This window comes from Argentina silus (genome assembly GCF_951799395.1).
Source record: "Argentina silus genome assembly, chromosome: 10".
Classification (NCBI taxonomy): Eukaryota; Metazoa; Chordata; class Actinopteri; order Argentiniformes; family Argentinidae; genus Argentina; species Argentina silus.
The window spans coordinates 3,213,745-3,239,096 of record NC_139664.1 but is presented as its reverse complement, the minus strand read 5'-3'; the positions used below and the strand labels follow the sequence as shown (position 1 = coordinate 3,239,096).

Here is a 25,352-nt window from a genome sequence, read left to right as displayed (position 1 = left end):
AGCGCTTCAGTCACCAGAAACCTGTTGTCAGTCGCTCCCAGCAGCTGTACAGAGCCCCAGCTTGGAGGGCCAGCGCTTCAGTCACCAGAAACCTGTTGTCAGTCGCTCCCAGCAGCTGTACAGAGCCCCAGCTTGGAGGGCCAGCGCTTCAGTCACCAGAAACCTGTTGTCAGTCGCTCCCAGCAGCTGTACAGAGCCCCAGCTTGGAGGGCCAGCGCTTCAGTCACCAGAAATCAAATTATGTCCAAATGAGATTAGATAGGAACATCATAGCGTTGCGATGGCAATAACAAATCTTTGAAGAGCGACTTTCAGACACAGAGAGAGGGCACTTTAGACTTTGACTGTGTCTGAGTGTGTGTGTGTGTGTGTGTGTGTTTGCGTGTGTGTGTGTGTGTGTGTGTGTTTGTGTGTGTTTGTGTGTGTGTGTGTGTGTGTTTGTATGTGTGTGTGTGTGTTTGCGTGTGTGTGTGTGTGTGTGTGTTCAACTCATATCCTCTAGTTCCTCCACCATATGTCTGTTATACTGTCGTATTTCTTGATCTTCTATATCTTGATTGAATTGATATAATGAGCTGAAATATATCATCATTTTGATGGGGCCAGATTTGAGCACTCAATTACCATGCAGTGGTTGTTCTAACTGAAAATATGAGAAAACCCTGAATTATTACTTAGGGAAAAATTACTGGGAACTTGCATCATGTGAAAAGTTATTTCAGATTATATAGATAACGTTTTAGCCTACTGAAGGTGATGTAACTTTAATGCACCTATCCTGGTCCTCTGTGGCTCAGTTGGTGGAGCATGGCGCTAACAACGCTTAGGTTGTGGGTTTGATTCCTGCTGGGACCATATATACTGAAATGTATGCACTCGCTGCAATGTAAGTTGCTTTGGATAAAAGCGTCAGCTAAATGGTATATACCTAAGCCCCACAAAAGTCAACATTGACTTGTCAATAGCGGTCTAGCCAGTGTGGCGGAGAGATCACTGAATGGATCGTTAAAGCCTATCCTTTGGCAATGATACCTCTTTCCTCTCTGAGGTGAGAGAAGAGGTGACCTAGATTCAGAAAGACCAATTTTCACCGTCCCCACAAGTGAGAGACCGAGTCCAATCAGGCGGTTGTGACGAGTCGGGTGGGGGACGATGCTTATAGCTTGTGGATGAGTGACTTCCTGGGCGTGCTGCACATTGCACAGTGAACTGTTTATCGGGTGTGATTCGACTTCATTACAACTGTATTGCTTTTCTAAAGATATCAATGCTTTCCCACAAGTATCGACGTGCAGTGTAGGGACTTTTGAAATGTGTTCCAGGAACACTCATTCTGTGGATTGTATTCATAAGACTATAGTGAGATAATGTTCTGATGAATATCATTAACCAATGTAGCCAATGTAGATAGGGATGTGGTCACACCACATGTTCTAAATTTACCTTTTTAAGAACGTTGCAGTGCAATCTGGGTCATCATTTTTGAAGACCAATTGACCCGACTGGGGCCTGTAAAAATACATCAAGGTATATTTTAGACTCACTGAAAAACAGGAGCACTGTCTGTTATGTCTAGTCTCAGGAATCAGTTAAGAATGAAAGAAAAACAATAGGGCTGTGTTTTCGTTCACTGAACTTCAACGCACTTTGAACTCTGAGTTGACCCTGGCTCCGCCTACCTTGTTTGACTCTGTCGGCCTGTGTTCAAAGCTGAGCCCCTTACCCCACCATCCCACACACTTGATAATGCTGCCCTTTGTTTAAAACCTCAAATTACACCCCACCCTCAAACATATCAGTTTTACCACCTGGTTGGCAGTCTTTTTGCACATATAGATTAGGCCTTTATCTAACATTCAGATCAGAACATAATGTTACTGCTTGGGCATGAAGTAGTGTTACTTCTCGTGCTTTTGCAGGGTCAGTGTCAGTTCTTGTTGTTTGTATTGTATTTATTGTTTATAATGTTTGGCATTGTTATTGCTATGAAGCACTTTGTGACATTTGTCTCTGTGAAAGTGCAATACAATTACATTTCATTGAAAAATATTGATTGAAAGTTCAGAACATTATGCTGCGAGTGCTCTGACCTATAACTCTTCAGAATGAAGGGCCATTACGCCAAAATTATTTCCTAATTTGCTTTGCTTTTAAGTGTCGGTTTGAGAAAGTGTCCAGCTCTGGGAATGGTTCCAACACAAACCCTAAAACACAGCTCTGTACTTCTTCAGGGATTATGGGATGGTAAATGCCAATGTAAATAACACCTAGAACAAAACAGAAAGAGCCCTCTACCCCAGTGCAGTGTTTCTCAAATGGTGGATGGTAGCCAGTTGTTCCTGTATAGCCCTGTTTGTGGCTATGGGGAGATATGGTCCTCTGTGGCTCAGTCGGTAGAGCATGGCGCTAACAACGCTTAGGTTGTGGGTTTGATTCCTGCTGGGACCATATATACTGAAATGTATGCACTCACTGCAATGTAAGTCGCTTTGGATAAAAGCGTCAGCTAAATGGCATATACTATATTATTGTTTTGCCTGTCTGGTGGATCACAACAACATTCAAGAAAGAAGGGTTTGGAAACAACTCTGAATGGCTACACTGGGGGTGGCTGCTTAGCACTATGTCCTGTAAAACGTATTGTGTGATGATAGCTACCACTTGCATGATATGAGTGTGTGCAGGCCTGTCGATGTGTGTGCGTATGGACATTAGTGTGTCTTTTCACTCTTCTATGCTTGTCGTGTATGTGGTCTATGAGCTTATATAAAACGCAGTGCAGAATGAGTCCTGTCTGTCTGTCTGTCTGTCTGTCTGTCTGTCTGTCTGTCTGTCTGTTGTGTGCCCAAATGTGCACGCGTGTGTTGTGGAAATGGTCGCGTGTTGCTTTGCACGCACGGTTGTTCCTCTGTAGGCAGGTGCAGAAATGTGGAGAATAGAAAACCACACACACTTCCTGTGTGTGCGTGTGTGTGTGTGTGTTGTGTGTCTTCAACAGCGACCAGTGTACTACACAACAACAAGTCCTCTCTAATAAGAAATGCATGTGTTTGACATGCATAGTTGATAATAACATCTGTTGTCAAGAGTTTGATGTGAACCTGAGAGTGTGTGTGTGTGTGTGTGTGTGTGTGTGTGTGTGTGTGTGTGTGTGTGTGAGTGTGTGAGTGTGTGAGTGTGTACCTGTACAGTAAATGTGTTAATGAGTGTGTGTTCTCTCTGTAGGGTTTGCAGGTGAAGACAGACTATGTCCCATTGCTCCAGTCTCTGGCTGTGTTTGGGTGGAGACTGACCTGTGTGCTGCCTACACCTATCATCAAAGCCAACAGGTAACAGCAAACACTCACTTTCTAATATGGACTCTCATTAACCCAAACCCTAACCCTTACCCTAACCCTAACCCTTACCCTAACCCTAACCCTAACCCTTACCCTAACCCTAACCCTAACCCTAACCCTAACTCTTACCCTAACCCTAACCCTAACTCTAACTCTGGGCCTGGACAAACTCACTGACAACCCAACTCCATTGCTCAACCTGAGAAGCCTATTCTGCCTGACAAATCGGCCTCTCTTTTATGTCTCTCTTTTATGCCTCTCTCTCAAAGAACACCCATCTCAATAGGATCAAACGATCATCTGTCCATCTTACTCTACCTCAATTAACAGCTCACCAGTTCAAATGGAACTGTGAAATCAGTCTTTGAAATTCACCGGGTGTTCTAGAAAAAGACCGAAGAGCATTTGCTTTGGAGGAACCACCCCAAATTTGTGCCAATCTGTGTAAAAGGTTTAAATGAAACAGCAAGTGAGGTGAGACGGTTTAACCCAGCAGTGTGTGTCACAGGAAAAATATGTTCACAGAAGCGCAATGGTTCTCCGGCTCAGGATGTGCTGCTGACTCATTCTACATGACTATTATATACAGAGAGAAACATCTTTCTATGATCAGTGCTGAATCATACAGTAAACAGTACCGCTTGCAAACGCCCTCTGAAATCCCCCTGAAATCAATTATTTATGTTATGAGCAATCATTCACAAACATATTTAATCAATATTCTGTTATCATGTAACATATCATATCATTTTAGTCAACCTACAGTGCCAAAATCATAGGGTTAGAGTTCGGGTTTCGGGATGTCCACCTGTAGAGAGGTCACTGAAACATGTAATGTCATGCTTATGAAGGCTCTAAGTAGGCTTTTTCATCAGGGAGATCAACGTGGTCGGAGGTGTTTACCATGCCCTTGTCTCTGGTGGTCATGTTTGTGACCGTTCCAGAGCATAGCTGATTAATTACCACTCTATTTTCATCCCTCGTTTTTTTTTTTTTTTTTTTTTTTTTTTCTTTCCTTCTATCTCAAAATGCCACAACACAACAGCGCAACATGGCTAATTAATCAAAGAGACGGCCTAGATACGATGCTAGCGCTCATTTCTCTCCGTTCCTAAAAGGCGTTTGTATTTGCGCACTGTGACGAGAGTTGATGATCCATTACAGATTAGCCAAGTCATTACGCTTGTATTGTGTTGACTCCTCCATTTTTTAAAAGGATATTTGCTAATGTACTCTGTTGTACTCCGAGGGGTCGGGACAGGCAGTAAATCTAAAGGGGTTGCACACTACATAGTATGATGCATAATGAAACAAATGGTCACTGGGACACCTAACCTCTTGAATCAACATGACATGTACTGTGAGTGACATTACATTCATAAAGTGCTTTTCATAATGCAAGAATAATGTCAAAGTGCATAAAATAAAAGCTAAAACTGAAAAATAAAAAACAGGAAAACAAATATTTGTAAATGTTGACATGTTTAAGTGTAAATGTACTTAAAACTAAATTAATAAGCTTAATAATCATCAATCAATTAGCTGAAGGTATGCAAATGTCACATTACTTTCTGAGTTGTTTATGCATTTGTTTATGCATGTACATGGCTCAAGTATTACCTAATTGCTCAAGTAAAGCATTTACCACTAAAGATGAGAAATCAAGTTACAGCACATATGGGCCGTGGGTTGTTGCTTGTACATGAAGCCTCTGTTAAAGTGCTGCTGACACAGCCAGCCTTGAGGAGACTGCAGAAGGGGCCTGTAATTTTCCAAGCCACCCACTCCTTTCTACTTTAATGGTCTTGAGCTTTTTCTGGGGATTCAGGTTAGTCCTCTGCTTTGACTCGACAGGAAGTTGTCCGGCAATCTGACAGCCTGGAAAATAGGCTGTGGATAAACGGCAGAGGGAAGAAAAGTAGTGAGGTTTGGGATGGTTGAGATGGTAAGCTTCTGCTATGGATCCTGGAGGCCGTTTGAAGACGAGAGTATAGCTGGCTCTTGTCGTTGTTATGCTATCATAAATGTTCTGTCGTTCTTTATGTGCTGGATGAGCATCAAAGCTGCATCTCACTCTGTGTGTGTGTGTGTGTGTGTGTGTGTGTGTGTGTGTGTGTGTGTGTGTGTGTGCTTGCGTGGGAGAGAGAGATAAATTGGTACATTACTGTGCAAAAAAAAGAGGTGGAAGAAAACGAGGAGAATGCCAAAAACAAAAAGAAGCTGACACAAGGGGAAGAGAAGAGAAGACAGAGAAGTAAAGTGAAGGCAGCACATAGTTAGAGAGAGGGAGCTCTCTGAGGTACGAGACGGCGTGAAAGAGAAAACGAGGGAGAAGGAGAGGAGCATTAGAACAGAGAGAGAGAGAGCATTAGAGAGACGAGAAGCCCACCCATGACAGAATCTGTGTCTCCTCCTCGGATTAATCTGCCGTCTGAAGAACTCGTGTAGATTATTTGGTTCTGAACACAGAGTGTGATGTGCATGTGGAGGGGATTAATTTCGGTGACATTGATGAGAGAAGAGAAGAAGCCATGTTCTGAGGAGGGCCAGTTCCACTGCATCAGTGAGCAGTGTGCAGCTCCTGCTTGGCCACAGAACTCTTAAGTGTGTCTCCTGACTCGGTCTTGGTCGTGCGTGTGGGCAGTCGATGGCAGAGACAGAGGGGGGAAAGAATAAGTCTTGTGGTTGAAGACTAGTGTGTGACTGTAATCTCAGTTAGGCAGATGTCAGTACGTAGCATCGATGGATTGCTCCCCCGTGTGGAAACTGAGAATTATTAATGCAAATCACGGGGGGGGGGGGGGGGGTTTCTCTTATTTGACTCTGAAATGACCTGTAACGTTTGGGCAACAAACTATTGCGTCAGATTTAGACGACATATTTGTGTTTTCACTCCATTGACTTCTCACTTCTCCCTCTCCATCTATCTCCTTCTCTCTCCTTGAACCCTAGTGACGGCAGTCTGGCTACCAAACAGATCGTTTTTCTTCAGAGACCCGTCCTGCCCCGCAAGAAGAGGGAATCCAAGGTACGCGACCTCATATTCCTCCCAGTGTTTCTCTTGGCATGTGCGGTCCACTCACAGCTTTCTCGTCACCCAGACCAGCGTTTCCAAGGCCAACATAACCCCTCGCCACCCCATACCACAGCTGTTTTTGTTTTCCAGTAGATAAATACACAGAGTGTCGGTCAAATGTGAATGAGCCCCTTTAGTTGAAATATGAGCTATTCAGTGGTACAACAGCAATGCATGTTGGGAAAGCAATGCCTCTTCATGCTCCCTGTGTGACCCCCAAATAGTGCTGATAACCTCAAAATCTGACCTTTGTCCTCACAGAAATTAATCCAGGATGATATTCTCTGTGACCTGACAATACACTCATGTAACTGCAGGCAACCAAACTGATACAGAGACAAACAAAATACAGACAAAGTAATTAAATTGCAATCATTTTTTTTTTGCTGTTTATCCAATTCCACTACATTATTGCTGTGTGTTGCCCAGACAAAAATATTGCTCTGAACCTTTTTGGTTCTGCCCAAATGCACGCCAGAGGACATAAATCATTTCCCTTGAAATTACCTCAGTTTCATTCCCCACGATCAATGAGTTTTATTTAAATACGTTTTTCCACTTGTTTGACATTTGGTCAATTTTCACAGGCTTAATTAACTTTATATGCACAGAACATTGCCAAATAGAAAAACGTATTAAGAAATGTTCTAACTCAAACATCCGGTATTGCAGAAACTGATATTCAAAACCCGAAGCAAGTCCAATAAGAACTCCATCAAAGACGCGCCAAAGAACAAGAAAAAGAAAAACAAACTGTCAGCGGAGGAGAAAGAGCTGGAGGATCCCAAGATTCTCGACGACGAGGAAAAGACAGTGAAAGAGGGAAGCAAGAGCGTGAATGAGACAGAGGAGAGAAAAGAGGAGACAGTGAGAGAGAGAGAGACGAAGGTAGAGACTGTTTGTAAAGAGGGGGAGGGAGTAGAAGAGACAGAGGAAGGGAAAGAGGGAGAGATGGAAGCTGAGGACGGGACAGAGAGCGGGGTAGGGACTGGGGAGGAGAAAGAAGGAGGTGCAGGAACAGAGGACAAGGGAGGAGAAGAGGGGAGAACTGAGAAGGGAGAAGGAGGAGTGGTAGAGACTGAGCATGAAAGAGAGGGAGAGAAGAAGAAAGGAGAGGAACCAGTGAATGAGGAGGTTGAGGATGGGACAGAAACTACCAAGGTTGTAGAAGGAGAAGTCGATACCAAAGAGGAAAAGAAAGAGGGAGGGGCAGAAATGGGGGAAGTTAAGGAAAATGGGGATGAGACTGAGGTAGACAAAAAGCCGGGTGGAGTCGGTAGAGAATCAGAGAACACTGCCATGCAACAAGACACACCTCAACAGCAACAGCAAGTAGAGGTGCACAAGGAAGTCGCGGATGACGGACAGGTCACAATGACCAATCAAAACCCTGAAGACATCGAGGGGTCGAGCGATTGAAAACCTCTCCAGATTCAAGCAAGCCATCGCACCCCAAGTGTTGCCCTACCTCCCAAACACCACATAACCCTGAGGCGGCTTCTCTAACTCTGGAATCTATTGTCACCATGGTCCCCTTTGGAAAGATGGTTTATTGGAGGCCCTATTCTCATCCCCGGATCATCATCAGCTTTGTCCTTGACAACAGTCTATCTCACACCCTCAGACATCTATTGTATACATACATATACTGAATGTACATAACTGAGAATGGTGAGGAAGATGCTTGTACTAGAACCACTTAAAATGGACACATTGTCCGGACCAATGAGGCTTGGGCGTAGTGAGATGAACAGACTTTAAGCAGGCCAATGGCTTGGTCTGATGCTGTATAGTAGTGCTATATTTGAATACTTATGTCACAAGGGTGTTGTAGGGGAGGAAAACTGTGGCAGAGGTAGTGGCTGTTGTTGCGACAGGCAATCCAATGCAAGGTGAAGAGATCTTTCTAGTCTTACTTGTCAAGTGCGACAGATAAATTATCATAATCACTCTGATTCTTCTGCGCAAGGTTCACCTCTCCTGCGGTAGGTTCAGCTTGCATTCAGAATGTGTCACGTAAAGTGTTTGAACATCAATTACATTTCCTTTGAATGTTTGGAGGTTGAGTGGAAGTATGGAAAGCATTCCCGAAATCTTGGGATATCTTTGAGAGTTTACATATAGATAAATGAAAAAATGTCATCTATTTATACTCAAAAGTTCAATTTAAATAAATAAATAAATAAAAAAAGCATTTCCAATTAATGGTCAACAACAGGAGTACTTTCCCACATGGAAGCAAGGTTAAAGTCAAGGCCAAGATTGGGTTTTGAAAAGGCACAATGGGAGTCAAATAAAACTAATGGATAGCCTAATTTAGCCTAGCGTTCTTTTGAATCCCCATTCCCCATCGACACTGCTTTAATATTTCACCTCAAGCTCTTTAAGAGTCTCCTAACAGCGTCATTTGTGATAATAACAAAATCATAATGTAGTCCTTCATGGTATCATGTTGCTTTCCATTTTAAAAGGAGCCTGCTCTGACGCTGCAGAGCAGTCATTAGTGGCCTAATGGATTTTGCCAGTGGGATACCAGTCAGAAGTCATACATTTATAATGGAGGTCACTTATGGGGGCTATTGACAGTGAACACCTCACCCTGTCAAACAAATAGCACTTCATATCGATGGTGATTAGCACTGGGATTGATTTTTGATTGTGCCACAGTTGCTAAGCAAAATCGGTTGGAGAACTGTATGTTCTCTGATGAATGAGCCTGTCGCTGTTGTGTAAATGTGGTGTTCAACTGACTGTTCTGACATTTTTCATGTAATGGCCGATGTATTGTGTAGATTAGAATTCTGAACTGTGACACAGGACAGCCTTATTTTAACACGGGGCAAACGTCATAAATTATAAATCTCAATAATGGAGAGGTATGAAAGTGATTTTCAATGTTTTATGTTTTTCGTCAAATGAGAAAGTATTGTTACAATCAGTGTTTGAAGGTAGGACCAGTGTTATATGTTTTAGATTTGAAGTCCAGGCTTTTGGTTTTGAAAGTAACATGTTTTTGATTTAAAATGTAGGTTTTTGTCTTGGATTTAAGAAGACCAAAGGTCGGCTCTGTGTATGTTGTAGCGCTATAGCTTGCTAAAGTGTGTTCTGACACTCCTAGCTACCTCCTGAGAGTTGTGGGTTTTTAGCTATGGGGTCATCATTTCTGACCTCATCCACCATATGTTCCATGTCCTCTCAGCCCTCTGTATGATGGAGCTGGATCCTGTGGGTGTGAGGTCATCACTAATGGCGGGGAGGTTAGAGGTCATGTTTGAACCAGAATGGATTTTCCACAGCTGGAACTGGTTCAAGTACACAGATGTTTGCCCAAGCACATTGCAAATAACTGCTCTAATATTGAGGCAAGATATTGCTCATTTTGTAATATTCTCTGTGGTATATTGGTATTTTCGATTTTCTGAGATGCTCTGCTTTAGGTTATATGAGCTGTAATAAGCACTTTTTGTATTTGACAAATATTTTTTTTTAGCCTCTTGAATCACAGCTGGAGGGAGAATATGATTAACCTGTCAATTCAATATTTGTGAAAGACTAAAACAAATATGAATAAGAATTGGCAATAAAAGAAGACCCAGAGTGTGGACTAAAACAATTATCGAGAATATTCAAGAGATTTCTCCACTGAGTTTGTATCGAGTCATTTTTCACATTTAATCATTTGTTTCATCTTTTTGCCGTGAGTTAAGATAAATGTAGGACTGTCATCTTGTTTATTTATATGATTATAGACTTGTTTGTGTCAGGTTTCTATTCTTTATACCAGAGTAAGAGTTCAGGCGTTAGAATATTTTTCCTATCTGTAATATTTATTCCCCTTTGATTACCTTAAAGACTGAGACGAGAAGGCCTGTTAAAACATATGTACAGTGTATGTATATTTAGTTATGCAGGCATCACTTGGCAAACCAGTTATAGGTGATCTCATTCTTTGCGTCGTTCTGTGTTTTAACACCTACAGCATTCCGGTAGGACATTCATAGCAGCAATGACTTCCACAGCGTTGGGGTCAGATTACACCAGGTCCTGTATCCGTTGGTTTCACCTGGGGTCAGATTACACCAGGTCCTGTATCCGTTGGTTTCACCTGGGGTCGGGGAACTCCAGCGCCTCGTGTCTTGTGATAAGAGCTCATTGGTGATTACACGTTATGTAGGCTTTGAAAATCAGTAGACTCTAGAGGTTGTGGCTACATTTGTCCTGAAACAAAAAAAATAACACGGACATGGAGAAAAAAAAGCAAAGCAGGATCTGGCACTTCATCAGTTAAATGATGTTGAGCCGTGTTTACCTACCCTTCCGTGACAAGACGGAGACCTGTGACTAATGTGGGACCTTAGTTTAGCCTTAGTCTAGAACCTTCTATCCACTCATGTACAAAAAGGTAATATACTGTTTCCTGTCTTATGTAACCATAATTGTCTGAATCTCAACAGTGGCGCTGGTGCAATTGTTTTTAATAATGCTGTACAAAATGTGTGTATTTCAGGGTTCATTTCCTGTGTGTTATGATGTGAAATGGGCAGATTAGAAATGACAGAACATGATACAATAGGATGGCAATCTTTTTATGTTGTCACTTTAGCTTGCGTGTGGCCTCTGGAAAATGTATTCTTAGGTTTCATCTCCGATGTTACTGTTTTCATCACCTCAGCTGCCATCTTGAATGTTTAGTATCTTTGATCATCGGCTATTGTCTTCATGCAGAGCAGTGTTCGTGAAAAAACAAAAATACTCTTTATCTTTGCTATCATCAAACGTCCACATCCCTATTGTTCATGACATCTGTACAATTTGTATATTATAAAATGATTTATATTTAATGTGTGCATGTGTTGTTTTTTCCCTCCAATGTGAATATTGAAATTCTATTCATGTTCTTTTTGCTTCCAGAGGGGTGGACATTTTGGGTTCATCAATACTCTTTACATTTTCAACTCAGTTATAAAGCTTTACCTATAACCCCCGATATCTGCAAAGAATAGACTCACAAGGTCCTGCTTCGATGTAGAACGCTCAGAATGTTCAGGCCTGCTTTGCTCCGGTTGTTCAGTGAAAGACTCCTATGATGTTGTCCTCGGAAAAGTAGTTTCCAGACACTTCCGCCCAAATGCATGAAAGGTCTGGTGGACCAACACGTCAAACTTGGCCTTCATTAAGCCAATAGAAAGAGCGTTGAAAACGGACGGCACACAGCCATTGGCTTTACTTTACTTTTTATCAATCCTCTCCCACAGCACCTCCCCCCAGTGCTTACAACACCACACATTTCTGATTCGGAGCTACGCCTCGCAGCCGTGTGATTTGCTGAAATCAAATCATAACAAATATTTACTCAGTAACGACTACGTTTGAGTCATTGTTATTCTAGGCATATTTGCGCTGTGCTCAGTAGCCTGGGGACGAGGTTATTGGAAAGGTAAAAGAATGTAAAAGTGGTAAGCAGACAACTTTAGTCTCCAGTACACACAGTGTAAGGTCATTTGGCCCTGCTTCAATGCAGAATGCTCTACATTCTCTAGGAAGTCTGGCCACTGAGGTAAACATGTTTTGAAAACCCACTTTGTTCCGGCCGTTTGGTGAAGGACACTGAGATGTCACTGGAAAGGTAAAATAATGTAACTGTGGTAAGTAGACATCTTCAGTCTCCAGTATGCGGTGTAAGTGCCCTATTTTTGGCTCAAGCTTCATTTATGTGCAGCACTGCAAGCTCGTGTGGACAAAATGTTGAAACCCCCAGACTGTTTTTCAAAATCTGCCATATCTGCTTATTACACTTTCATAACCGGGTAGGGGTTACAATGGATCATATTTACAGTTATGTCTCTGTTATAAAAACAACATAATTTGAAACCGAAATGTCCCCAATGCCTAAATATGTCAAAGATATAGCACAAGACTCATGGTAATAATAACCGTGGTGCTTCTGAAAAGGAACCATATTTACAGTACAGTTTCCACAGTGTGGGGGAATCTATAAGTCATGAGCTAGGAGCCTTGGGGAGGGAAAGGTCATTATAAGGAGGGCTTTGCCACCAAAAACCCCAGCACATCAATTTTGTCCACTACATGAGACGGTAATAGCTCTTAAATTAGCATTGGGACGCGGTGAACCACCAAGGCTTCCCAGAAACCCACATTTCTGCCTGCGGATATGCTATTGAACTACTATAGTTATGATCTAAGGTGTTACGGCCCACGGGGTTCACCACCACATAATCATGTACAGTTGGGTCTGGATAAAACTGCTGAATGTCACACATACTGAATGGAGATCTTGTTTCACATGGATTAAAATGATACGTTTGGATCTGACTACATCTTTACGTTTGTCATGAATATAATTACAAGACTACACAGGGCCTTAAAGGTGCAATCTGTAATTCAAACAGCAACACAGCGGGATGCCAACAGCTGGTGGTTGGTGCTGGAGAAAGGTAACCACTCTCAATTTCATAGACAGAGCTATGGATGCAAGGACTGAACGTCCATGGGATCAAATTTATAGTTTTAACCATGCTCTGAAGTGTTTGGTTACAATTGTTTACAAACAATGGAGTAAAAAAGGCTTATAGTTTGGGTTCTGATGGGGTTTGACAGTTGAACTATGAGGCATTTGTTACATTATTCAATGGCTATATATCATTAATTTAAAGTAAAAAAAAAATGGATGTACCAATTACACATTGCATCTTGAAGGGTTCATTAATCTATTTGTACAGTGCAATCTATAAGAGGACTCCATTAAACCAAGTCTACATTACTAGATGAGGGGGTTAGAAATGATCAATATCTCAGCAGATTTATCGTCTTGACTCTCCTTGTTGGTCCCTTTATCCCATCCCCTCTGATGGTGTGTGCTAGTTCACCATTAAGGTTACACTGCCACCTAGTGGCCATGTCCGTCACTTGCCAATTGTATTGGTCTGAAACAGACTGATAGTGTAAGTACATGCCTGATGCTTGATATGCTGCCTTCACAACTTGAATCATCAACGAGCTGCATATTTTGCCTTATGAATATAACACTTAATTTTCCAAATGGTCCCACAGAGAGAACCCACATAGCGAACCATAGCCTTTGTCATCATCCTTCACGACTATGATGTCATATCCATTTTAATTGAATGGTTGAGGCGGCCAATAAGTTCACAAAAGTGACTCACCTCAAACAAACACACTCTGAACTTGAATCCGAGGTCAGTGGAAGTTCAGCCATTAACATGAAAGAGAAACTCAAGCCATTAAGATGAAAGAAAATTCTAAGCCATAATCAGTCTACCTCAAGTTCTAACATCTTTGAAAACCATTACTGCAGCGCTTGATAAAGTCACAAAGTTATTTTTTCTCCACATACAGATTAACAAGTCAACGCTTAATTAACGCAATTACCTCTGTGTATGCCAATCTCGGTCTTATCGTCCTCCTCAGGCCTTAAAACTGTAAATTAATTAATACCCCTTCTCTTGTCATCTCTTAATTAGCTTCATTCCAGGAGGAGGAGAAATGCATGTGTCAGCAACTCCGTTTTGGTGCTCACGTTTCGTTTGACTTTGCTAGCAAGTTTATTGGTTCATTAGAGACACAACAACATAAACACACGCTGTTCTCATGCCGATGAAGACTGCAGTGTGCAATCACTGGAATGATTTAGACTGGGCTCTTCAGATGGGTGGGAGGCTGAAAGCAACTCACCATAACCTCTGTCTCCGCCCACAGTGACCCAGGCGTTCAGTAACGTTTAGTAAACTGAGGAACGGGTTTTGGCAACTGTAACTGACACTGGGTTATCGCCCCCAACACCAAAGAGATAGGGAAGTAAGGATAAGTATTTGGCAGTAACATTTGCCAATATCCATCCATTTGTCTGTGTGGGCAGATACAGAATGTTGCTTTAACTCAATGTCAGAATTGTGCCCGTCACTACACAAACAACAGAAGCCATGGAGTGCCAGATGCCTGGTTTATTTGGTGTTAATGATGGATTCAGGTACTGACTGTATATTGGATTAGAGGAACCATGGCTCTGAATGAGTTATGCTCAGTGTGTGGACTGGTGTTGGTCAGGGCCGGGTCTGGACTGGCTGGTTGGCATTGGTCCAGAGGGGAGATATGTCTCCTACAGCAGATCACTGTGAGGGTGAAATGGTCCAGATACCACAGGGTTACAAGTATTAGTTACAGTAATATCACCATGGACGATTATTTAATCGTGTATACCTTTTTGCCCTGACTGCATGAATTCTAGACTATTCTGGATCATTTCAATTTCATGGAGCATTTCAGAACCACCTTAAAATCTAAATAATTCCAAAAGCCAGCCTATCCTATCCTCAAACACGACATGATATCTGCTATCTGCTCTGGTAAAACTTATCTCACCTGGGCCTTTGAGCAGCAGTGGAAGCGCACGTCGTTGAGAGTGGAGTCGTCCAGCGCAGACTGGTAATCCTCCATCTTGCTCTCGATGCCACAGATGCCCCCGGCGCCACACTCCTGGCTCCAGAGACCATACTCCCCCCAGTCGGTGGACTGACCCTCCAGGGTGGGGTTGCTGCTGCAGCGGAACTTGATGTTGTTGGCGGAGGTGTCGTCACCGAAAAGGCCCTGGTGGGGCTCCACACGTAGCTGGAAGGAGATGAGGACTCCTCTGGGGCAATACAGAGGGGTGGTCCAGTCACCGTAGCTGTGGAGGAAGGGGGGATAGAGAGAGAAGGGGGGATAGAGAGAGAGAGAGAGAGAGAGAGAGAGAGGGAGAGAGAGAGGGAGGGAGAGGGAGAGAGAGAGGGAGAGGTAGAGAAGGAGAAAAATGTGTTTTTTCCTAGATCGACACCCACCTCCTCACCAGTTGGTAAATAATAATGTCCCTTCCTAACTTCCGCTCTTTCAGGTAAAACACGTGAGAAACCACAGTAAAAATGAGGTTCCACTGTTGTGATAAAGCGTTGTTAAAGTGACAAAAGCCGTCGATATAACCCATGGGTTAGGGTTAGGGTTAGGGTTAGGATTAGGGTTAGGATTAGGGTAAGGGCTATGGTTAGGGTTAGGGTTAGGGTAAGGGTTAGGGTTAAGGTAAGGGTTAGGGTAAGGGCTATGGTTAGGGTAAGGGCTATGGTTAGGGTAAGGGTAAGGGTTAGGGTTAGGGTAAGGGTTAGGGTGAGGGTTAGGGTTAGGGTAAGGGTTAGGGTGAGGGCTATGGTTAGGGTTAGGGTAAGGGCTATGGTTAGGGTTAGGGTAAGGGCTAGGGTTAGGGTTAGGATTAGGGTTAGGGTTAGGATTAGGGTAAGGGTTAGGGTTAGGGCTATGGTTAGGGTTAGGGCTATGGTTAGGGTTAGCGCTATGGTTAGGGTTAGGGTAAGGGCTGTGGTTAGGGTTAGGGTAAGGGCTAGGGTTAGGGTTAGGGTAAGGGCTATGGTTAGGGTTAGGGTTAGGGTAAGGGCTATGGTTAGGGTTAGGGTAAGGGCTATGGTTAGGGTAAGGGCTATGGTTAGGGTTAGGGTTAGGATTAGGGTTAGGATTAGGATTAGGGTTAGGGTTAGGGTAAGGGCTATGGTTAGGGTTAGGATTAGGGTTAGGGTTAGGGTAAGGGCTATGGTTAGGGTAAGGTTAGGGTTGTGATCTGTACTTACTATCCAACGTGAGACTCAATGGTGTACAGGAAGCTCCTGTCCTCTTCTTTGGCGCAGATAAGACGAATGCCATTCAGGGCGGTGTCATCCAGACCATACTGTTTAGGCTCCACCTAAGACAAGGTGCATGGACATACGCTAGATTTAGTTCAATTGTTTTTACATCTATGGTGGAAGTTTGGATCCCTCTGAATTCAGACCCTCTCTCACAAGTGAACATTTTGAATTCCTCAAATTGACTCATTGACTCAAATTGAAAGAAATATGAGCCAAACTCTCATACGTATATGTTTCTGTAAAATGAATAAGGGAGTATAGTTTTACCCTAAGACTGAACCCAACCGCGAAGAACTTGTCCGGACACATCTCCTGCCACGTCCAGTTTCCAAACTGCCCTCCATTGGGCACGGTGAGGATGGAAGCGTAGGGTCTGGCGTTGTAAGTCGTACCTGCACGCATCACGGCGCCCTTCTCATCCACCTGGCATGAGCCAGGGGCCAACACAGCCAGGACGCACAGAGCAATATAAACTACGGTTGTCATGTTGTCACTCTCAACCAGAATGCACTCCGGAGAAGGACAGAGGGACCTCTTATAGCCTGTCTCACACCTCCTGAATGGCTTGATGAGGTAACCATACCGTTATCTGTGTTAATCATTTACAATACTATGGAGGACTGGCATGGGAAGAGACAGCTGTTGCTCTTTGGGATGGGAACATTTTCAAATATTTCATACACTGTCAAATATTTCAGTCGCAACTGCGACCATAACACCATGACTACGTCTCTTGCCTCTAACTAACCTACAATATCATACCTTAGGACCTGTATGTAAACCACATGTTTCATGTGTATTAGTAATTCGACTGTTTAGGACGGGTTCTCTCGGGAAACTTCTGGAATTCTCGGAAACAAGGCCCGAGACTGATACCGTGAAAAACAAACAGTGTGTTACCTTCCCACGATGCTATTTACTGTATGCTCTTTCTCCCTCTCTTTCTCTCTCTCTCCCTCTCTCTATCTCTCTCTCTCTCTCTCTTTATCTCTCTCTCTCTCTCTCTCTCTCTCTCTCTCTCTCTCTCTTTCAGTGACTAAAGGCTAACGTAATGCTTTAGTAACTTAATCACATAATCACGTAATTTACAAGGATTTCAAACACTTTTATTGGTTGCAGCATATTTTATTTCACCTCATAAAGAGCCTCTCTGTTATCGCCGAGCGGTCCCAGGACAGCTGACGTACCGGTTTTAATTTCCCTTCTACAGGGCTTCAATAACGAGCACTTTGGAGTCTTGGAGTAATAGAAAACCTTGACATTTAGTAATTCCTAATAATTCCTGTACCACATTCAAAATTCAAACAATTGTATGCATGTTGATTTGATTATTGCCAAGACTTCTTAGGAAACACAGTGTCTTATGTCGGTGTCTTATTTCCCCTCTTGTCTTACAGTAGCCTACCTACGTACAATATAACTGTACAAATGTCTCCATCTTGTATCCTGTATCATGATTGATTTCACTATCATGTTCATCGTTTATTAGAATTTGCACCATGATTTACAGTGAGTACATAACTGAAAAAAGGCTGGTACAGAGAAGGTTGTTTTAGGTGAAAGAAGTTTGATAATAAGTAGTAAAAGTGACTTTGAGGTGATGTCATTAGCTTCCAACAATGGTTGAACAAAAAGGCTAACTTAAAGTAACTAGCAGTAGTTACTGGGGTTCGTAGGTTCATCTTCATGACTTGAGCATGACTGCTCGTATGACTCAGACATTAGTCACTTCAGATTCAAGCACGGAAATGGGGAGTTGAGGTAAAGTAAAAAAGAAATTGAAGAAAAGATTCCATCAAATTAACACATTATGGCACAGAACAGTTCCTTGCTGAGGCCTTACTTCTGTTTTGTGAATCAGTGGCTTTTGGGGCAGAGAAAGACTTCTCTTGTGCAATAGACGTCCAAGCAGAAAGTGACCTGTTGAAAAACTGTTGAAAAACAGTGACCTGTTAAAAACTGTGTGTGTGATAGGTTTCATCTACAGGAGTATATTGTGTTGATGTGTATGTGCACAATGATTTTCTGAATATATTTAATAATAATAATAATATATGCCATTTAGCTGACGCTTTTATCCATTGCAGTGAGTGTATACATTTCAGTATATATGGTCCCAGCAGGAATCAAACCCACAACCTAAGCGTTGTTAGCGCCATGCTCTACCAACTGAGTCACAGAGGACCACTTGTATTTTTTTTATGAAATTAAAAAAGGCCATAAAAGACTTTCGCAATGCAACATGGAAAATGCTCAGTGCTAAATATTACCATATCAATTTACAGGCCTAAAGCCTGACCTGAAAGAGCAACACTAAAGAAGAAAATCCATAGCCTCAACAACAACCCGTAACATGTTGAAACTTCTTGATACATCCATTTGAGCACACAGTAATACTACCCATGACAAAAGAAATAATGGATCGGAATTTTACAGAAGGTTTTTCTGCACAGTGGTATTGTGATGATGTCATTGTGACTCACCTCTGCTTCCGCCAATAGTAAACCCCACCTCCAATAGCCACGAAGAGGCCAATGAAAAGCGAGCAGACGCCAAGTGTCGTTTTCAGCACCTTGGCGTCCAGCGCTGAAGTATCTATGGGTGAGAGAAATTCATTGATAATAAAAATACAAACCCTACCACTAAGGCTGGAGCCTGGGCACTGGTGATGTCATAAAAGCACAACATACTTGCTCCTGTTCTCCGCCCCAATTGTCCTTTCCCTGTGTTTCTTTTTTTTTCCACACTTTTCTCTTCTCCCTCCTCTTGAGCTACCTCTCTCCTCGTTCTCTTCTCCCCGCTTTTTATCTTCCCCCCCCCCCCTCTGCCTTTCTGGCCCTCCTTCTTTCCTCGCTGCCTCTCCTTTCCCTGCCTCTCTTAGCTCTGTCCCCCCTCCCCTCCCCGCCCCCTCCCCTCCCCCATCCCCACCACCCTCTGCCCCTCCATCTCCTCCTCCCTCCTCCCCCTCCTCTCACCCCAGTCCACGTCCAGGGTCTCCGCCAGGCTGCTGTGCTCCACCCTGCAGACGACCCTCTCCCCTCTCCTGGGTCGGAGCTCCAGGTAGGAGTGGAGCTGGTAGGTCCAGTCCCCGTTGTCCAGCGCGTCCGTGGAGGTGACGGCCGTGGTGGTCTCCACCCCATCCCTCAGCCAGCTGACCCTCACGTCCTGGGGGTAGAAGCCTAGCACGCTGCACTCCAGGATGGACAGCTTGCCATAGTGTGAGGGCTTGGTCAGACGAACCTTGACAGCAGGAGACACTGTACAGAGGACTGGGAGGATTAGTCTTCTCTATAGTATATAGTTATTCTAGTTGTTCTGTATGTTTACATTTACATTTATGGCATTTAGCAGACGCCTTTATCCAAAGCGACTTACAACAAATGTATGTGTATACATTTCTGAAGTGAGATACAAAAAGGGTAACTAAACTGACTAGACACCATCTATAACTCATTAAAGATAAATCTGGTGTGTTCAAGTGTGATTCATAGGCCTGATTTCCCCCGAATGTCACAGTCACACAAATGAAAAAGCATGACACTTGCCTTTTCTATCCAGGGTGCTCAGTCTGAAGTTTCTTCCATTGTATCTACAAATAGTCTCCACTTCAACTTTTCTGAGATCCATTTTCCACTTCTGGCTGTTGTAGTGATCTGCATTGATCATTCCATACTCCCCGAAACCTACATACTTCTGGAGCCTGGAGTCATAGATGGTGTTCAGCTTTTGGTTGAATACATTTTTGACCAGGTAGACCATGTCCTCTATGTTGTCATCATACTCACAGTCAACTATCCCCTGGAACATGTACCCACCTGAGGAAAAACAAATGGATTGAATTTAGTTCCCCACAGTATTTTCTGAGTGTGGAGTTACAGTATATCCCATGAAGCATATTGTGCAATGATTATGCTTTCAGAAATGTGTTGTTTACAACATGCATCCACAACAGTCGTCGGTCTTGTTGTGGACATTCTCCACTGTAGTATTTAATTTCAGTAAAAGTGAGATTCAAGACCCGAGGGTCTTGTTAAAGCCACAATATGAGTTTATTACACTTGCAAGCGGAGAGACACTCCAAACAGAAGTCCAGTGAGATCTCTAAAGCAGCTTTCCCTCCTCACAGCGAGGGTGGGAGCACACCGTGGGCCAACCAAGGACAAAGATAGGGATGTTGAGGGTTGGAACACATCGTAACAGGTGCCACAAGTACTGTTTCCCACAGTTTAGTTCCAGCCTTCAAACCCCCGTTTTTCCCAGCAACAATACTCCACAGCTCACCTCACCATAAGGGCAGGTAGGCCTAGTACGTCGTTATAAGCATACAGCAGTATTCTGTCTAAACACATTTCTATCAATAATATTTCTATCACAGTCTCTTTAGCACAATATAGCCTCGATAGAAGTCTACCTATCGAGGTCTATCACAAGCCTACTATTTTCAAAAACGTCACGACAGATGAATCTAATTTAATACCGACTCACCCGACGGAGTCACACAGGTCAGAATGAGAGCACAGACAGTGAGCCCACAGACCATAGTGGGCCTACTGTAGTTCCAGATGAAGAGAAACCTTGAGGACAAGGAATAACTCAGATGTACCGTAGATCTGTTCCCTTCCCACTCATCGTAGCAACTGAAGCTCCACCGTACCAACTGACACGCCAACTGACTTCCCCCCTGCGGCGTTGTGCTTCTATTAGGAAGTGGGAGGGACAATGTGTGCTTCTGATAAACGAATATGTCGTGGGTTGTTTAGTCCCAAATCTACATTTGGTATTTAAGCTGAGGGTTTTTTGAAGCGAGTATTCTCAACTGTCTCTTCAGTGACAGCTGAATTGCAAAGTGGGATGAAAATAAATGTATTCCACCAAGGACCACATTTGAAACGCATGTTACTAAATGCTTCCAGATGTTATCTTCATCCAGGCCCAAACATTTACAGTGTGTCTGTACATGTATCTATGTCTCTGTACATGTATCTATGTCTCTGTACATGTGTCTATGTCTCTGTACATGTATCTATGTCTCTGTACATGTGTCTATGTCTCTGTACATGTTTCTATGTCTCTGTACATGTTTCTATGTCTCTGTACATGATTCTATGTCTCTGTACATGTTTCTATGTCTCTGTACATGTTTCTATGTCTCTGTACATGATTCTATGTCTCTGTACATGTTTCTATGTCTCTGTACATGTATCTATGTGTCTGTACATGTTTCTATGTCTCTGTACATGTTTCTATGTCTCTGTACATGATTCTATGTCTCTGTACATGTTTCTATGTCTCTGTACATGTATCTATGTCATATGCAAAGACACAGGTGCACGAATCCTCTAAGTGATGCTGTGATTATCTTGTGTTGGTTGATGTGCTGTCCAACCACCTTTTCTTTTGGCTTTCCAAAAACGTATGAACAAGTCAATAAACCACTTTACCAAATACCAATGTCTGCCTTTGTTCCCATAGTATGAAACTTTGCACTAGGTCAGTAAGATTGTTTTACCTGTACCAAGACAAACTGGTTTGTCAGCGCTTATCCGTAGACAGGTTATTTACATTTCGTGCCAGAACCCTCATCACATATCAGCTTTTCTTCCATGTTGTTCTTTCTTTCAAGTTTTTTTTTTTTTTGGGTGGTTCTGTATGTTGGCAACATATCCATTTCTTCTTTTCATGGTTGTGTTTTATTCACATGATGTAACATCCTCCAACAACTTCCTCATAACAATATTCATGTATGAACAGTTAGCCGGGCTGAATAGTCATATGATATTTTAATCAGTATCCTCTTGAAGTTTCTCAGCAGGGAGATACTCATGAGGGAAAAAAAAGAAGTACACTATTACTGCTTTATTCTCAGGGAGGGGGAGAGAGAGAGAGAGAGAGGGAGAGAGAGAGAGAGAGAGAGAGAAAGAGAGAAAGATGGAGACTAGATTTGAGAAATAGTTCAATATATAGTTGTCTTATGGAGTTGTATAGAGTTGTAATGGAGTCGTATGAGGTGAAATTAGTTCTGTAACTGAATCTGATCACAGTTTTCCTCTTTGTTGTTGTGTGTTGCTCTTGCTGTACCCCTTGGTTCTCAGGACAAGACGGACTTGTTGGCCTTCCTGATGAACCAGACTCCTGCAGCAATGGCCATTAGTCCTAGAGTCACGCCCCCGACACACACTGCTGTTTCTACGACCTGGTTGTCTCTGTGCACTTCAGCCTCTGTGAACGCACGCACGCACGCCCGCACACACACACACACACACACACAAACAAACACAGAATGAGCTGATGATTCATGCACACGATGAAGGAACAGTTACTTGAGTCACGCTACATGGTGTCCCCCTCTTGTCCAGTTTTAGCATTCAGTCATTCTAAATAATCTGATCATCCATTTTACGATCAGTCTAATGTCCTACTCTAACATCTCCACTTTCAGTCCAGTCTGTGCTGCAGCCTGTGTCACACCACATAATGTCCTCCCTAGTAATGACTCACCCCAGAACTTGGTAAGAGGTTTCATCAGGCTGACATGCTCCACGGTGCAGGAATAGACGTCCCCCTCCTCAGGTGTGAAGCTCAGGTAGGAGAAGAGGCGGAAGCTGAAGTCGTCGTTGGAGTAGTACTGTGTCTGGCTGACGTCACTCCTCTCCACCGGCGCCTCGTTCTTGGTCCAGGTAATGTCCACAGGTGTGGGGTGGAAGTCGCTGACCCGGCAGATGAGGATGTTGGGGACCGCCAGCTGCACCTCTCTCTGGGTGTAAACCTGGAAGGTGGGGGGCTCTGTGGATGGACGGTCGGTCGGAAAGACAAAACAGAGAGACAGACAGACAGACAGACAGACATGTTGACAAACAGGCAGGCAGGCAGGCAGACAGCCACACAGACAGACAGACAGACAGACATGTAGACAGACAGGCAAGCAGGCAGACAGTCAGACAGACGGATGAATGGACAGACAGACAGACAGACAGACAGACAGACAGACAGACAGACAGACAGACAGACAGACACTCTGTGAGTGAGTCAGTGTTTGACCTTGTCCTCAATAATGTATCTGTATCTAAAGTCTGGATTAGTGCGTCACAAAGGAAATGTCACTTTGAGGAACCATCCCTCAGAGTACGCACAGCCAGCACCACAATTTGAGAGACCTGTGGGATGTGGCTAACAGTGCGTGCGTTGTCTGGCAGATTGGTGAAAACATACCACGCATTGTGTTAATCTTCCGTTAAAGATTAACACAGGGCGTCGTATGTTTCCACCAATCTGCTAGACAACGCAGACTCCTTTAGCCACGGTACATCTCACAGGCTTCCCAAATTATAGTACTCTTAGGGACGGTTCCTCAAAAACCTCACGCCATCAGAGTTGGGTTAGAACTAGAAGACGTGTGTACAACAATTGTAAAAGGAGTATTCAAGGACCAATCACCCCTCTGAGAATTAACTTCAACAAATCAATGACAGGTGGAATAAAATAAAAATGAAAACAACAACCTTCATATATAATATATGCCATTTAGCTGACACTTTTATCCAAAGCGACTTACATTGCAGTGAGTGCATACATTTGAGTACATATGGTCCCAGCAGGAATCAAACCCACAACCTAAGCGTTGTTAGCGCCATGTTCTACCAACTGAGCCACAGAGAGAGCACAAAAAAAACAAGCGATCATGAACGCCTCACCTAAGGCCTCTGGTGGGCTCTTCTCTCCCACAGCGGCACGGGGGATGTTGTACTTGCAGGTTCCGAGGGACACATACACCTCGTGTGGGAGTCCTAGGTCAGGGGTCCATTGTTGGGCAAACACTGGCAGCCGCTGCACCGCCTCGTAGGTCACAGGGTCGACGTATAAGAGCTCATCCCCATCGAACTCCACGTCATACTCACCATCAGCCCTCGTGTTCTTTTGGCAGAATGTCAAGATCCGCAGCACGTGTTTACCTATGGTTTACGGGAATTGAGAAAGAGGAGCACAACTTTGCCTTGTGGATTACTGTGCCAACTCTACGAGAGAAGAGTTTGATGGATGGTTCGGGTGGTTAGATGAGGATTTAGGGAGGGTTAGCTAATCCTTGTCTGAGGAGCGCCTAGGGTCAGCTCAGAGCACTACAACAACTTTCAATAAAGTTTGCTTTTGACTATTTGAGTAATATGTTGTCTGATTGTATTGCTCAACTGCAATTCGCAATTTCTCTAAAGTTGCTGTCAACATACAAGACATGAGAGGGAGGGAGGATATAGCAGTTGGTCTGCATTGTTGATTTCAATCCTTCATGAGAATACTAGGCTCATATTATGAAAGTATCCACAGACTTGCCTTTGTAAATTCAAACAGTGGAGGCTGGTGGAGGTAGAAATCGTATGACGGGCTCATTGTAATGCATGGAATGGAATGAGGAATGGTACCAAACACGTGTGTTACAATGATCCCATCCTCCGATTTCTACCTCCCCTATATGCTTTTAAAAGGCAAGGTGGCCCAGATATTAACTATAAAGAGTCAAACAAGCCTTTCACATTTTTCAAACTTTTGCTTCCTTTCTCTCTCCGTAAACCTGCCTGTCTCATCAAAGGAGTGAAAGTGAACTTACTCCGGCAGTGTGACAGGAGACCAACAACCAGCAGCACAGAGAGAAACACGCTGCTGTTCCCCATCATGAAGACTCCTCAGCAGGTCTTCAGAAAAGTGAACTTGTCTAGTGAGGCTTATCTGATGTGCAGTTGTTCCATCCAAACCAACACTTCTTAGTATGCTTATCTGGTTGCCAGTTCTACTGTGGGTGACAGATGACTTCCTCAATATCACTAGCCACTAACAAACTGCTTCTGTTTGGATGGCACTGATGTTGTTACTACACAAAAGGGTGCCATGGACACTTATGGCACCTACCGTCAACTTGTGTTTGACTACTGCCACCTACTGGGTAGTTGGGATCATTACAATATGTGTGTGTACCATCTAATAATACATCATACATAATCTAATAAATATCTGTGATACTTTTGTACAGGTCTGACTGCAAAGGTGTCACTCTTGCTAACTTGAATACATCATTGTGACCTTCCCCATACCCCCAAATACTCTTTAACTAACCTATGATACTGCAGCTTCTTTTCTATGGTCACTATTATTACAGGGGTGCTTAGTGGCGTAGCACACTAAGTGCATACCACATAACCGCGAGGTTCCTGGTTCGATTCTGACCCTAGACATATCTTGCGTGTC

At 43.4% G+C, this 25,352-nt stretch overlaps 4 protein-coding genes across 7 annotated transcripts in view; 1 reads left to right on the top strand and 3 right to left on the bottom strand.

The window, feature by feature from the left end:
• The window catches only part of rftn1b (raftlin, lipid raft linker 1b), a 51,629-nt gene extending 40,413 nt beyond the window's left edge, over positions 1-11,216 (top strand). The window contains exons 8-10 of the mRNA XM_083679210.1: positions 3,226-3,329; positions 6,291-6,366; positions 7,087-11,216. Of these exons, the coding sequence (XP_083535336.1) occupies positions 3,226-3,329; positions 6,291-6,366; positions 7,087-7,833 (927 nt within the window). The 3' untranslated portion in view covers positions 7,834-11,216. The remainder of the gene's footprint in view (positions 1-3,225; positions 3,330-6,290; positions 6,367-7,086) is intronic.
• A 3,284-nt stretch (positions 11,217-14,500) lies between these two features.
• Positions 14,501-16,604, bottom strand: LOC310810728 (vitelline membrane outer layer protein 1-like; the record flags this gene model as incomplete). The annotated part of the gene is made up of 4 exons (XM_083678576.1): positions 14,501-14,564; positions 14,815-15,118; positions 16,062-16,174; positions 16,386-16,604. 4 exons carry the CDS (start codon positions 16,602-16,604, stop codon positions 14,562-14,564), a joined length of 639 nt encoding a protein of 212 aa, XP_083534702.1. The 3' UTR covers positions 14,501-14,561.
• Positions 16,605-17,234: 630 nt separating this feature from the next.
• LOC310810427 (rano class II histocompatibility antigen, A beta chain-like) lies at positions 17,235-20,753 on the bottom strand. 4 transcript variants are annotated; one of them, XM_083678190.1, is made up of 6 exons: positions 20,604-20,659; positions 19,904-19,933; positions 19,664-19,818; positions 19,094-19,375; positions 18,602-18,713; positions 17,235-18,049 (listed from the first exon to the last, which is right to left on the bottom strand). In XM_083678190.1, the coding sequence occupies exons 3-6, from the start codon at positions 19,782-19,784 to the stop codon at positions 17,914-17,916; spliced, it is 651 nt and encodes a 216-aa protein (XP_083534316.1). In that variant the 5' UTR covers positions 19,785-19,818; positions 19,904-19,933; positions 20,604-20,659; the 3' UTR covers positions 17,235-17,913. The 4 variants fall into 4 exon arrangements, with proteins under 4 accessions (XP_083534316.1, XP_083534313.1, XP_083534314.1 ...); XM_083678189.1 differs by adding an exon at positions 18,389-18,417 and having other exon boundaries at positions 17,236-17,354; positions 19,664-19,933; positions 20,604-20,753; XM_083678187.1 differs by having other exon boundaries at positions 19,664-19,933; positions 20,604-20,753.
• A 1,342-nt stretch (positions 20,754-22,095) lies between these two features.
• LOC310810727 (H-2 class II histocompatibility antigen, A-U alpha chain-like) lies at positions 22,096-24,781 on the bottom strand (the record flags this gene model as incomplete). The annotated part of the gene is made up of 4 exons (XM_083678575.1): positions 22,096-22,337; positions 22,617-22,901; positions 23,810-24,067; positions 24,718-24,781. The coding sequence occupies 4 exons, from the start codon at positions 24,779-24,781 to the stop codon at positions 22,207-22,209; spliced, it is 738 nt and encodes a 245-aa protein (XP_083534701.1). The 3' UTR covers positions 22,096-22,206.
• Positions 24,782-25,352: the final 571 nt, after the last annotated feature.

Bases quoted from the DNA above. Each gene is read 5' to 3' on its own strand.
- LOC310810427 (XM_083678187.1), bottom strand. From the start codon at position 20,658: ATGGTCTGTGGGCTCACTGTCTGTGCTCTCATTCTGACCTGTGTGACT. The intron at 19,934-20,603 runs GTGAGTCGGTAT...GTTTTTCCTCAG, and splicing joins GACCTGTGTGACTCCGTCGG to GTGGGTACATGTTCCAGGGG. The intron at 18,050-18,601 runs GTGAGTCACAAT...GTTTTTCAACAG, and splicing joins TACTATTGGCGGAAGCAGAG to TTTTTCAACAGGTCACTTTC.